This window comes from Mustela lutreola, chromosome 3, assembly GCF_030435805.1.
Source record: "Mustela lutreola isolate mMusLut2 chromosome 3, mMusLut2.pri, whole genome shotgun sequence".
Lineage (NCBI taxonomy): Eukaryota > Metazoa > Chordata > Mammalia > Carnivora > Mustelidae > Mustela > Mustela lutreola.
In genome coordinates this window covers 138,218,539-138,232,956 of record NC_081292.1, presented here as the reverse complement: position 1 = coordinate 138,232,956, position 14,418 = coordinate 138,218,539, and the positions used below count along the sequence as shown (strand labels likewise).

Below are 14,418 nucleotides of genomic sequence, written 5' to 3'. Positions count from 1 at the left end.
ACAACAATCAGCATGGAAATGAGGTGCTGCTGTTAAAACAAAAAGACAGTAAGAAGGAAGAAAAAGAAGAAGACCCTATGTGGCATCAGCGTGGGGTTCAGGTGTCGGACAGTGAAGAAGCATTGTTGGAGGCTGTGAGGGTGATGGCGCATGTTCCACAGCGGCAACAGATTTTGTACAATTCTCACTGAAGTAAAGCAAATAATGTATCTAATGAATTCACAGCCTTAGGGAAAGAGAATGGTGAACGAATGTTAGTAGCATGTGATGATTGCTATTGACTATGTTTTGCTAAGTATTATAAGAAGTGGGCTCAGAAAAGGATGGGCAGGTTTATCTTCAGGAATGAAAAGAAGAGAGAGAGTCACAAATTCAGAGTCTTCATCTTCAGGGATGAAAGATAAAGCTGCTTTTTAATCCCAAACTGTAAAAATAAAAATTAAGGTATGTTTTCAACGACAAAGGCTGATCAAGACTCAGCCTTGTGGGGCACTTGGCTGGCTCAGTGGGTGGAGCATGTGACTCTTGATCTTGGGATTGTGAGTTCAAGCCCCATGCTGGGTGTAGGGATGACTTAAAAATAAAATCTTAAAGCAAGCAAGCAAACAAACAACTCAGCCTTGAAACAAAAATCAAAGGTACGGTCAGTACAGTCATACTTAAGAACTCTGAATGAATTAGGTGGTGCACAGGATATCCCTTCAGTTGTACAAACTGGCCCAAAGAAGTGATTTTACTACATGATTCTCTTACTGGCACTTGTTAGGCCCTGACTGCTAGGAATTGGGTCATGGAGGAGAAAGAAAGAAGTACATACGTTATTTTTCTTTGTTCTTGCAAACAAGGAAGCAAAGAGAGCAGATCTAAGAAGTCTGTCTAGAATAGAACTGTGGATGTGGTTATTGGCAAATGGAAATGACTAGAAACAAAGACAAGAAACTGACTAAATGGTCAAGAGAGTTTGATGCCATAACCCCCATAAGAGAGTGACTTCTTAAAACCTAAAACAGGCCTTGGGTCCTCAACTTTCTTTGGGTGGGAAACAGGTTGGAAAACTGCCTGACCTTTGGAGATAGCCAAGGAGGTCAACGGAAAAGGATAGTTTCCTGGGATAGATCTAGTGGTCATGAATTATGATGGTTGGGGAGCATCTCGCAGAGAACCAGAGCCTACTGCAGAATGGACAGCCCCACAGTGACTGCCCAGTGGGATTTTGGAATTACTATGGCCCCCTTACTGTCAAATGTTGGCCATCTCTTTCCTTTCTGAATGGGAGTATTCTAATGAGTATTTCATTGTTTGGGTGTATGTCAGATGCTGTGTTTGGGGTGTGTGTAGGACTTTAAATCCAGACCTGATATAGAGACTGGGATGATCTCCCAGAGATCCTGGCCTTTAAGCTTGATACCATGACTAGTGGGACATTTGGGTCATTTCCCTTGGGAAAGGCTGAGTATATTTCGCCTGCAGGAAGAGAGAGAATCACACTTTTGGTGATTAAAAGGGCAAACTGTGGTAGTCACATATTCATTAACTATTTGTGGCTTTCTACATTCTGGGCATAGAAAAGGATCATACTTCCTGGTTGAGTAGGGGCTTCTGACAAGTTTTGGCTGATGAATTTCTTGCCAGTGCAAGGCAGTCTAGGGCCTCTGTTGGACTGATCCAGACGGTAACTGCTCTTTCCGCCCCAGTCCAAAATGAGGAATAGGACCAGCTGACCCTGGAAGCACACATTCATGAGTAGTGCGTTGTTTTAAGCCACTGAGGCTGAGGGATAACAGCTTATTTTGCTGACACACTGGCATCATTTAAAAATGCTGATTGACATATCTGGTGTGAGACAGTGTAAGGCTCTGTCAAGAATGACGGCTTTGGAGCCTAATCTGCTAGGATTTGAATACCTAGCCATACTATGCACTAGCTATGACACCTCCAGCTATCCTTTCTAGGCTTCACTTTTCCTATTTGTGAAATAGGGGTATTAACTGTATTAGTTTTTCTGAGTTGCCAGGCTTGAGCACAAACTTGGTGGCTTGAAACAACAAGAACTGGGATGCCTGGGTGGTTCAGTTGATTAAGTGTCTGCTTTGGGCTCAGGCCATGATCCCAGGTTCCTGGGATTGAGCTCCATGTTGGGCTCCCTGCTCAGGGGGCAGTCTGCTTCTCCCTCTCACTCTCCTGCTCCCCCTGCTTGTGCTTTCTCTGTCTCTCTGTCAAATAATAGATAAAATATCTTTTTTTTTTTTAAGATTATTTATTTATTTATTTGACAGGCAGAGATTACAAGTAGGCAGAGAGGCAGGCAGAGAGAGAGAGAGGAGGAAGCAGGCTCCCTGCTGAGCAGAGAGCCTGATGCGGGGTTCGGTCCCAGCACCCTGGGATCATGACCTGAGCCGAAGGCAGAGGCTTTAACCCACTGAGCCACCTAGGTGCCCCATAATAGATAAAATCTTAAAAAAAAAAAAAACCAGCAAAACAAAACAGGAATCTATTCTCTCCTACTTCTGGAGATCAGTAGCTCAACATCAGTTCACTAGACAGAAATCAAGGTGTTGCCAGGGCCATCTTTGCTTGGGAACCTCTAGGGGAAAATCTGTTCTCTGTCCTTGCCATGTTCTTGTGGCTGTCACATTTCCTTTACCTGTGGCCACATCACTCCTCTCTCTGCCTTGTCTTCACATCCCCTTCTCCTCTTCTGAATGTGTAATCTCCCTGCATCCGGGCCCAGCTGGATAATCCAGGATAATGACAATGATAACGATTGTCACTGAAGTCTTTAACTTCAGCACATCTGCAAAGACCCCTTTTCCTTCTAAGGCAATGTTTACAGGTTCTAGAAATGAGAATCTGCTATCTTTGGGTTGTTATTCAGCCTACTGGAGTAACTGTACCTAAATCAAAGGCGGGGGGGAGGGGTTTTGAAATTAGATAATTGGGTATTAGACATTCAGTCAATAAATATTAGTTATTTCTTGTTATACGAAATCTATTTTATTTTCCTTAAAATGTTGAGACTTAAGATACCAAGTCACTATTTTAGACGCCACACAGTAGGTGCCTCATAAAATTAAAAGATATTAATCTCTAAATACGATCAGGAACCAAGGATCTTAAACTGTGTGGTTACTGGCTTGAAAACTATTCTTGATCTAAACTGAAACGTTTGGCAGTGAAACCACATAGGTAGTAAAGGTATGATTTTTTTTGGTACAAATTAAATGTGGATTATTCACTTTGGCCAACGTGATATGATCTCTAAATAGTCTTTAAAAAGAAAAATAAAATTTCCTTTTGACCTCCTTGGTTTCTTTTTTCTCTCTCTTTTCTTAAGATGAGAAAAAGGCAGACCTTGTGCTAAAACATGATTACCTATTTTAAAATGCTACTTTTGAAACTCTTGCCTTAGGGCATGGTCAATGCATTATCTGGATTTAGAATGTTAAAAAAATCTTAGAGAATCAGGCACATTAACACTCAGTGGAAGCACGTTAGAGAACGACCGTGCAATAAAGTATGTCTGGCCCGAGCCTCCTGCTATTTTTTACACCATGTTAATACTGATGCAAATTGACTAGGGCTTCAGTGCCCAGGAGTTGGGGCTCTGGGAATATTGCCCCCACCACCACCCCCAGTCCCTCCTCTGCCAGGCCCTGCCATTAATCACCACATGCCTGTCTTGAGATCTCCCACGGTTTGGTCACGGCTCCAAGGTCACAGGCTGTCATTAACATTGATCTGAAAAACAGAACCAAACAAAACAGCCTGAATAATCTTTTGTTGCATTCCTAAACAAACCCGTCCTAGATACATAAATAAATAAAACGGGACCAATCCAAAGCGCGCACACGTCTTTCCCTCAACAAGGGGAGCACTGTTTACAGTCCCCATGTTTAGCATCTCCATCATGCGGCCACTGCTTAGGACAAAGCTCACACACAGCCTAGGCTTCCCTTTTGTTATGTCTGCGGCGGCGGATCAAGGGAGGAAAAGCACTGCTTGCTCTATACCTGAGCTAAGCAAGCGCTACTTTAAAAAATCCTTAATGGACAACACGTCTTATTTTTAACTAGTGGCAAGGGAATCAGCATATAATACCAGATACATAGCTGACAAATCTTCACCAACTTATGGCTGATTGATGGGAATGGACGGAAACCTATATATAGCAAAGAGGCAAGGCACCCGCCACCATAGGAGCCCGTTCATTTCCACCTGCTCTGTGAGCTGAGATTTACTGGGAGAGCCACACTGTTTCACTCCAGTTTATTACCTGGCTGCAACCATGTTTTATAAGCCTTATGAAAAAGAAACATATTCCGCTGCAGCTTTCATTCATTCGAGCAGCTAAGAAAGCACGGGAAGATCTGAACCAGACCTTTGAGGGGCAGAATTCTACTGGCTTTAACTAGAATTCACCCTGAACCACGGATATAGAAACACAGTGAACAATTTAAATTGTGGGTAGCTCTGGTGCTTATCATCTGATGTGGTGGGGAGGTGGGAAAAACAAGGCGCACCCTTTGTCCGAAACTTGCTTTCTTTGTACTGAAGCCAGCAGTACATGATGAAAAGCGATGAAGGATTGGAGGCAAGAGACCACATCTCGGTCGGCTCCTTTTGGAAGAAAGGGGTGTGTTGTTAGAGGTCAGGGGGCTGTCCTGATGCCGGGTGTTAACATTTCATAACCCGCCAGACTCGAATGCCTTGGAAACATGTCTGCCTCCCAGATGGCAGAGCGCGATGGTAATGGGGTTTGTGTAACTTCCCCCAGGAAACCACTCCAGGGAACCTGGCGGAGTGGCAGGTAACAATGGGTCATTCAAAGCACCACCAGACACACTGGCCTCAGCAGCCCCCTCCAGGAGTTGGGCAGCATCTAACCCCAAGCCCCCCTGTGCTAAGCACTGCGAGGAGCAATGCAGAGGTGCACTCTTCAGATTTGAGCTCCTGTGACAAGCACTCTGCTTGTGCCATACTAAGCACCGACCCACTAACTACTAACTAAATGAATCTTTGGAACCCTCAGAGGAAGGGACCATTATTCCCATTTTCCAGAGAGGTAAATGGAAGCACGGAGAGATTAAGTAACTTTCCCAAAGTGAGTAAGGATTCAGGATTCTGTGTTTAAGACAAAGCTTAAGACAGACCCCATCTTGCTACATTCAGGTGCTTCTCCTTTTAGGTTCTGCTGGTATCAGAGGGAGACAAGACTGTAGGTAATGCACTGAACTTTGCAGTTTCTCTCCCAGACAGGAGAGAATCTCTATGAGGTTGCCTACTGATACCATTAACTTGGACAAGACTTAGCTTCCATCTGCTTGATAATTCAAGGCTTACTTCTCAAATTCATATCACCATTAATCAGCCAATCAACAAGTGTATTGAGCATCTGTCTAGGTGCTTAGGTAGTGATCATTCTAATAAGGACCATTAATACAGCAAGCACTACAGAGTAAGTTACGGAGTCTCTAGATGAGGTAGGGATACTATTACTTTACAAAGTAAATAGTGTTTTGCATTCCTTGATCAGACAGGTTAGAAAGTTTGCCAGAGGTTACATAGTGAGGGTGTATCAAAGCTGGAGTCGGAATCCACAGGGTCTGACTGAAGGGTCTCTCTTTCCCTACAGTGGAGCAGGAAGTCCATTCTGAGAATGAAGACAGAAAAAGGCTGTGGGGAAGGATGGGGTGGGGGAGTTTGAAACCTTTATCCAACTGGCACAGGGGAGTCTGTTAAGGTTGGGGGCTCAGAGACAACCTAGTTAGACCTTGCTGGCAGAACTTTAGGTGGTGGGTGGGGTAAGAGTTTGGAGAAACCAAGAAGGGAAGCAGGGAGACCAATTGGACAGTATCAGTTGATAAGGGTCTAAAACAAGGAAGGGCAGGAGAATGCAAAGGCAAGGAGAAGGCTGAGAGATTCCAAAGGAAGAACCAAAGGGGGTGAATGAGTAGTTACTTTCTTATTCTTTCAGAAGTTATTCTTTTAGATCGAGCCTCTAGAAAAATTGTAAGGTCTTTTCTAGAGTCAGAGAGGAGGAAGGAAGAAGTTACTCTTGAGGTCCCCATAATTCTAGTCCAGTCTGTGGTGTGGGGGTAGGGTGGGTGTAGGCTGGAATGAATGGTCAGGAGCATGGAGGGCACAGCCAGCTCTGTGGTGGGGGTGGGGAGTTGGCATGGTAGAGGGGATGGGGGTTGGTGGGGGTGGGGGGGGGAGGGATTGCACCTGGAGTTTCTGATGCTTTTATCGCACTTCTCCTCCATATGCCATGTCATTTCAACAACAATCTCGTGTTAGCCGTTATTTTCTTGATTGGTTCTCCAGTTTTAAAACAATGAGCAATGAAAATGAATCCACATGTAAAAAACAGATTCATAGTAAAACAGTTCACACATGAACTGAATTTGGCGCTCACCAAACAAAAAAGCGCACTTTGCGCTTTGCTCTCTGTGTCATGGTTTTTAATTTCTTTAAAACACATATAATGGTCCTAACGGGCAACACCAAGTGACAGAAGTGAAGTAAGTCAAGCTGTGCTTCTTCGTCCTCGCCGCTACCGTTCCATGATTGTTTCTTCCGGACACACTGTCTGAAAGCAGGAATGTGACGCTCCGTAGGGTCCAAGACCCCAACTAGCCGCGGAGCCCGCGCCCAAGGCTCGGAAGCCTGAGGAACTTAGCCGGGAGTGTGCTCGGCGCCCACGCGTGTCAGCGGCTGACCCGCCCCCGCGCGCTCTTGCAGTGAACCTACAGGGGCCGCACGCGTCCAACTAAAAGATAAGTAATCCTGTGCTCATCTGAAGCTTTATATCAATTATGTCGATACTCAACAGAAATCTCAGCAATTGTTTAGGACTTCTACCAACGCAAGATTTTTCTCGGGCGGGGGGAGGGGGAACATAACTCATCGTTGACATTGTTTAGACTGCAGGCACGTGGTGATGATCAAAAGCAGGCACACTCTTTGTTGGTTTTATTGCTATTTTCAAGTTCTCTAAGAGGGTGGTCCCTGGAGCCCCCCCCCCCCGCCCCTCCGTGCACTGTGGTCAGAGTCTAACCATGAAATGGGGGAGGGAAGTCAAAGGGGGGGGCGCAGTAGAGAGCTCCTGGAGCACCTCTCTTTTACACAGTCTCCTTCAAAATTAGATTTTTCTTCCATGTGGGGTTCCCTGTCAAAAGAACATTTGAAAAACTATGCAGAAAACACCTGGGTGGAGATGTGGAATGAGTGCTGGCATTTTAAGAGTTGTGCTTAGAAGAGAGGCCAGGCTGGAGAGAGGGGGCAGGAGTCCATGAGAAAAGGTGGTAGTTAAAGCCAGCAGGAGGCTGAAGATCAAGAGAGGAATCTTGAAAATAGGTCCTGGGAGGTCCTTACATCTGGGGGGGTTGCGGAGTGGAGAGGGGAAGGGCTGAAGAAGGCTGAAGAGGAGAAGCAAGCATCAAAAGAGAGTAGAAAATCTGGAAGCGCAAGGCTCAGCAGACTCCAAGACCCGGGAGAGCTTCAAGACAGAAAAGCCAATGCAATTAGGGGCTGTGATGAGATCCGGGAAGAGTACAAGGGCCCTAGCATTTGATCCTTGGGAGGTGAGAAAAGGTGGTAGTTAAAGCCAGCAGGAGGCTGAAGATCAAGAGAGGAATCTTGAAAATAGGTCCTGGGCAGAAGTCCCATTTCCTAGACTGAACAGCTAGCTACTCTGTGGTCAATCCGTACTTCCTATCTGTGCAATAGGAAAAGCTGATGAGGTATGGACATGGAAGAACTTCCAAGGCATATGGTTGAGCAAACAAGCCAGTTCTGATTGATATATTAATGCATAACTTATGTTAAAACAGACAAGTCCATACTCAACAGCATTTTTCCTTAGACTATATACATATATAAATGCTTTGGAAGTGGTTGGGAACGATAGAAGTTGATAACAGAGTGTATATCTGTGTGTAGGTATGGGAATGGGGAGTGAAGTTCCAGGGAGGTCTGGGGGCTCCTCTGTCATGTTTTCATTTATTATAGAAAAATATATTCCTATAATTACTTGTGAAACTAAAAATTATTTGAAAAGAAACACTGCCTTGCAAGAAGTTAGGAGGCGTGTGAGTCAAGTGTGGGACTGAAGGTTAAGAAGGGGAATATGACTGGACCTTGAGAAGAGGGCAGATTTTAGCGATGATTATTTTTTGCCTGAGGAGATAGGAGCATATTTTTATGCCTGGAATGGCCCCGAGGGGGAAAAAACCAGATTTTAAAAATGCCAAAGGATTTTAAAAATGCCCTTAGCCCTGTCGGAAATGCATGGCTAAATCTTCAAATAATGAAGAAACACATAAACAAGAGCTGCTTCTTACCGAAATATATCACGATGGTTTTTGATGTTCCAATCATAGTCTCCTTTACTGACAAGTTCAAAGAATTCAGTCCTCCTCCTGCACAAAATCAAATGAAGGAAGAAAGAAAAAAAAAATCTGGAATGAAATTTCTCAGTCTGCGGGGCAACATAAACACATTTATGGGAAAATATAAGGTCACCTGAACCAAGTAACTTAATATTTGAAATCATGAGGCTAAAGCACTATCAAAATAAATCACTTTTTAAAAAATGTTGAGGCTTCAAGAAAAAGCCACAATCATTTCTGAATGTATTTACAGCAGAGGAGATTATCAAGCCATAAAACAGAAAACAATGTGTTCCCGCATTTAGGATTACTGGTTGTGAAGCACTTGTGATGGGCACTGCAAGTCAGAGGGGGGAGGCAAGGACAAATAAAAAGCTGGAACGATTTTGGAATGTTCTTTTATCGTTCAACAGATAACTGAGCTGCATGAGGATTTGAGATAAGATAAACTCCCCGGTAGTAAATTCAGGGCAAATACTTTTTCTGGGTTAGAAAATAAGGATTTCAGGGGCACCTGGGTGGCTCAGTGGGTTCAAGCCTCTGCCTTCGGCTCAGGTCATGGTCCCAGGGTCTTGGGATCGAGCCCCGCATCCGGCTCTCTGCTTAGCAGGGAGCCTGCTTCCCTTCCTCTCTCTCTGCCTGCCTCTCTGCCTACTTGTGATCTCTGCCTGTCAAATAAATAAATAAAATCTTTAAAAAAAAAAAAAAAAGAAAAAAAGAAGGATTTCACCATTTCAGTGCTTAACCACATGGTCTGTGGAGTCAGAAATAACCCTTTGAAGAGTGGCTCAGTCACAGCACTCAAAGGTGCTGTGCAACTTTTGGAAGTTACTTAAACCCTCTGAGCCTCCATTTCCAAATCTCTAACATGGGGATCGTATTTGCTAACTCACGCAGTTATAGCGGTTATTGTGAGAATTAAATACAAAGCACTTGGTGTAGTGTCTGTGCCTAGAGATATCAGGTACCCCAGGTGGCGACGATATGCCCACGGTGTCCTGGGCAGCACAGAGGAAGGCACTGAGCTTAGCTTTGAGGGTCCTGGAACATCATGGAAGTCTTTCTGAAAGAGCTTTGCCCATCATCATTATCCTTGTCATCATATGCACCTGATGTCATTTCAGTCCTCTGAGTTATTCTAAGTAATCAGGAGAAGGCAAACTCCATGAGGGCAAGGGCCTGGCCCCTTTTTCTTCACTCTTGGATCCCCTGAGTCTACAACAGTGCCTGATGTGTAGGAATAGCTCAATAAATATTTGTCACAGTGATCAATGAATGAGAATGATTACCTCAGAAACCTATTTTTTTTGCTTTCTTTTATTTTTATTTTTATTTTTAATAAACATATAATGTATTTTTATCCCCAGGGGTACAGGTCTGTGAGTCGCCAGGTTTATGCACTTCACAGCACTCACCATAGCACATACCCTCCCCAATGTCCATAACCCCACCCCCCAACCTATTCATTTTTAACAATAACTCTCCAGCCACTGGTTTCACCTCAATTCTCATGGTACTGGAGTATTCACAGTTGCCATTGGAGAGATCGTAATAAGAAAACAACATAAAATCTATCGGAACAAAGCTCCCTTAGATTCTGGAAAACTAGATTCCCACGAGACCAAGAGGACAACAAAACAAGTTGTGGGAAGTTTAAGAACATCATTCCCATCTGATGTCTGAGCACCCCCCCACCCACCTTCCACTGATATTGTTATATCTGCTGAGAGTATTTTCAATATATGAGATGTAATATCCCTGATGTAAAATGGACTATATTACCTTGGTGGTTAACTCAATCCAGAAAAGAATGTTTTAAAAAATGCAAATCTGTGATAGGGCAACTGAACAGAACCTTAAAGATAGACTTCTCAACTATGGAAACTTTAATAGCTAGAGTTGCTGGTGTCAAAGTCTTAAATCAACGGGACCCAAAATTGGCCATAGGCTTCCCACTGCGTTAAAACAAAACTAGATTCCACTGCATTGGGACAAAAGGGATTACCCACTGTCCCTATGGGATGGTGAATTGAGAAGGGGTGGGAAGAATCTGTAGGGCACAGAAAAATGTGACATACTAATTTAATTTTTCCTCCAGTGACAAAATTGTCTATTTCTTGATATTTATTCTGATGTCCAAAGGTTTGACTATGAGTTCCGAAGTCAACAGGACTTTCTGAACACCATAGCTTTGTCAAGTTTAGTCACTGGTGAAACCATGTATATCATACACGTGGCAACATGCTTGTTCACACAAATAGTCAAATAGATATTTTAAAGTTTGAACCAAAGTGCATTTTAAATTTTTTTAAGTTCCTGAAAATTAACCATGTTGAAAGATCAGGAGATGGGCTTAATCATTTTCATAAGGCTGCAAAAAGGATTTGGAAGTAATGATATGCAAAGGTCACACCACAAATTTTTTATGCATGCTTAATATGTTTTAAAAGGTATACACATTATATATCAGACATAGAGAACGCATCTGCCGCTTCATCATCCAGCCTAGAGATAAAGCTTTACCTACCCTTTCGAGGTCCTGAGCAGCTCTGCTCTCTTGCTTCTGCCTCCCTCCCTCCCACCACCAGATGTCCATTTCCTAAGTTTTGTAGAAATCATCTTCGTACAGAGCCTTCTAATTTTATAGGAAATTTATGCAAACTATTGCTCTGCATATTTTGAGACTTTATAAATGCTGTCCTTGTAGTGTATGTATATGTTAACAACTTGGTTTTCTTGCTCAGCATTTGTAAGATTCACCCACAGTGTTATGTATAGTTATATGTGGTTATTCCGTGTATTACTATATACTGTTTATTTACTCACTTTCCTGATGAAGGTTTAGATTATTTCCAGTTGTTTTGCTATTATGTATTACATAGAATGCTGCTATGAACATCTTGGTGTATGTCTCCTTTTGAATTTGTGTGCATTTTCTCTCTCTGCCTGTCTCCATGCATGCACACGTGCGCACACACACACAGGCATATGCCTACGTACTGTTGCTGGGTCATAGAGTGGTTTGTTTTCTATGTTTGTGTTTTCATTATAATTATAGACTGTTAGAGGCATATGGTACCTTTGAGAAACATCTACTGTTTCTCTCATTTCGAAGGTGAGGAAACTCAAGGTGAAGGTAGGTGAGGTGATTTTTCCAGGTCCCATGGCAGTTATGGGCTTATCTAGGGAGATTCTAAGCACCCAGCCTCCCGGTTCTGGCCTCTGACATCATCTTTGTAAACCGTGAGTAGCGTGGATCCTCGGGCCAGAGAGCCCAGCCTGTTGAGAGGATATGGACAGCAGTGGCCCACAGCCCTCATGAGATGTAATGGCTTTGCAGGCACATGCTCCACGGGCATGTCAGATGCCAAGTCCCGCGGTGGGCACCAGACAGGTGTTTCTGGCGTCAAGAAAGGGATGCTCACATAAAAGCAGCAAATGGCCCGGGCCAAGCTGGTCGTTCACGGCTCCAGGGGGCGTAATTCTGAGCTCCTCCTTAGTGATGATCATTACAAAACAACAGTGGGATAGCCACTGTGATGATGAGAAATGCATTCGCCGGCACAGCTGCTCCTTTTAGCATCTATATGTGTATGTGTATGTAGATTATATTGACTCAACAGCACGAGCATAGGTGAAACTGTTAGACATGGGGCACTTTTAAAAACACAGGACTCCTAAAAGGAACATCTACAAAACTACGAAGTTACCTAATACTCCCTAGATCGAAGCTCTTCCGTCATGAGGAACTGTATCATTAACTTCCCAAGCAGATCGCTGGGAACCTTGGTTTTCAAGGACAATGGCAAATACCTCGGCTAGTGAAAAGCAACTTACTGGAAAATCTCATTTATAATCAGATATGTTTTTATTAGGCTTTTATCCCGCTCTCCTGACATATGCTCCATTTAGAAAAATAGCAGTCTTTAAAAAAGCATCATTTGAACAGAACTGCTAAAATTACCCTCAAAAATAATTCTAAAGATTGGTTACCGGTCACCCGTCACCACACTAAAAATCTTTCCGGTTTGTAATCTATCTTGCACAAGACACCTTTTATTTGTAAAGTGAGAAATCACCATTTCTGTGTTTATTTTAATCAAACCATTTGGGGGGGGGTAAATTTATATATCTATACATGCATATATGTGCACATATTCTTTATCTTTCTGTTCATCTCGCTGCTCCAAATCTACTAAAAGTCCATGAACGTTAGGAAGGATTTACTGCCAAATTGACAAATTGTCATTGTGATCGTCTGCAATGTCAGCCCCAGAATTATCAGGTAGCAGTGAAAGGAGTGTGTGTGTGCTGTGGGGGGGGGGGGGGGAGAGGGGGAAGAGATCTGTTCTTTTGGTATTCTTACAGCTTATTCACCAGGCAAATGACAGGTTTGCAGTTGATTGCTAAATGTAGACTCTGGAGAGATTTATGGAATTTGGGCACCAAAGCACTGAGAGGAATAGAAAATTAATATGCAGATGTTAACTCTAGTAATTATGACTAAAGGAAAAAGTTATATATTCAATTTTGAAAGTGAATTGTCTCCCATCTTTAGACTAGCACTGATAAGAACATGAATGAAGTTACTTGTCGGAAGCTGGATTTTTGCTGATATGAATAAAATGGTGAAATGCAGGAAATGGAAAGGTTAGAATGCCTGAATGTTGAGAATGGCCAAAGATTAGACAACACAGGGCCTAAGAGTCCTTCAGTCCAAGCACAATCACCAGACCAAGAGATGGTACAAGGCACTGCTAGATGGCACATGCCCGCGTGGCTCCTGCATTTACTTTGGCCATAGCGCTCCTCACACTCTGGTAATTGCTAGTTTTCTCTCATCCCCATGTGTGTAGAGCCCCTGAGGTAAGAGATATGTCTTATCTGCCTGTGCATCCCTAGAAACTAGCAAAGTGCCTAGAGAAGTGTATAAAGAAGGCACCAATAAATGCTAGTAGATGAATTTCTCATGTTTTATTCAGTTGCCATATCACGTGGGTGGGGACATGGGGATGAATACATGTGAAAGTGCTTTGAAATACACCAAAATGGGGCAAAAGATTTCTTCCGTCCACCTGCCGTGGGGCCTGTTCTAACTGTAGAATAATTTCAGCAGGTTAATTCATTAGGGTCTATTAAAATATAGGAATGGGTTAAGCCTTGTAAGTTATTATACCTTACTCTGCATTGATTATCTTTCTTCTTTCCAATATGGTGGCTAAGTTGAGTGCCAGTAGCAGCGGAAGTTGAAAACACTAAGAAGAGCGGGCTCTTAATAAACATTTGTTGAGTGATGAATGAGTGAATAGTCTTGCCTGAATAGCAACAGAAGCATTTGTTGAGTTCCTGTTGTATTTAAAAAAATAAATTGTTCTAGATAGTAATCTAATTTTTAAAGGATGGTCAAACTATAACTCCTTTAATAATCTAAGATAATTTAGCACATTTTTCTGTCATTATCAGATGTTTTTGAAAAATGCTACTTCTTGCCTCTCCTTGGAAAGACAAAGACAAAGATACCATTAGACTGGGCATTTTCCATAATTGCTGATGAATGTTTGTAGAGCACAAAGGGAAATGGAAAATTTCAGTTTGAAGATCCATTTGATTAATTTAGAGAGCCAGTTGGAAAAGCATTGAGCATCCAAATGGATTTGTAAAATCTGAAGTGTTGGATAATTCTCAGTTTCTTATAGTGGTCTGAGGCAATGAGGCATGGAGATGTGAGCACGGACAATGCAATAACTTTGGGTAAATTACTTACGCTAAGTCCATGGATGTATCCTGATCTGTTAAGATGGGGATAATAATATCTACCTTGGAGGCTGGTACGAGAATTCAATATCAAAAAGCTAATATTTTGAGAACTCATTACATCAGGCTGTGTGTCAGGTTTTGGGCCTCCAAGAGAGAGATGTCTGCACTCACAGGGCCACCATGATGGTGGTGATACAGGAAGCTGATGTAACGCCAGGAAGGCGCTAGGCGCAGGGAAGGCGCCTGCTGGATGCTGGGTGAGAGAGAGAGT

At 43.0% G+C, this 14,418-nt stretch overlaps 1 protein-coding gene across 1 annotated transcript in view; it reads right to left on the bottom strand.

Moving 5' to 3' along the window:
* Nucleotides 1-14,418, bottom strand: part of LOC131827927 (dual 3',5'-cyclic-AMP and -GMP phosphodiesterase 11A) — a 248,434-nt gene that overhangs the window by 38,982 nt on the left and 195,034 nt on the right. Inside the window, exons 17-18 of the mRNA XM_059168871.1 lie at nucleotides 8,343-8,420; nucleotides 3,675-3,738 (exon numbers count right to left, since the gene is read on the bottom strand). Of these exons, the coding sequence (XP_059024854.1) occupies nucleotides 3,675-3,738; nucleotides 8,343-8,420 (142 nt within the window). The remainder of the gene's footprint in view (nucleotides 1-3,674; nucleotides 3,739-8,342; nucleotides 8,421-14,418) is intronic.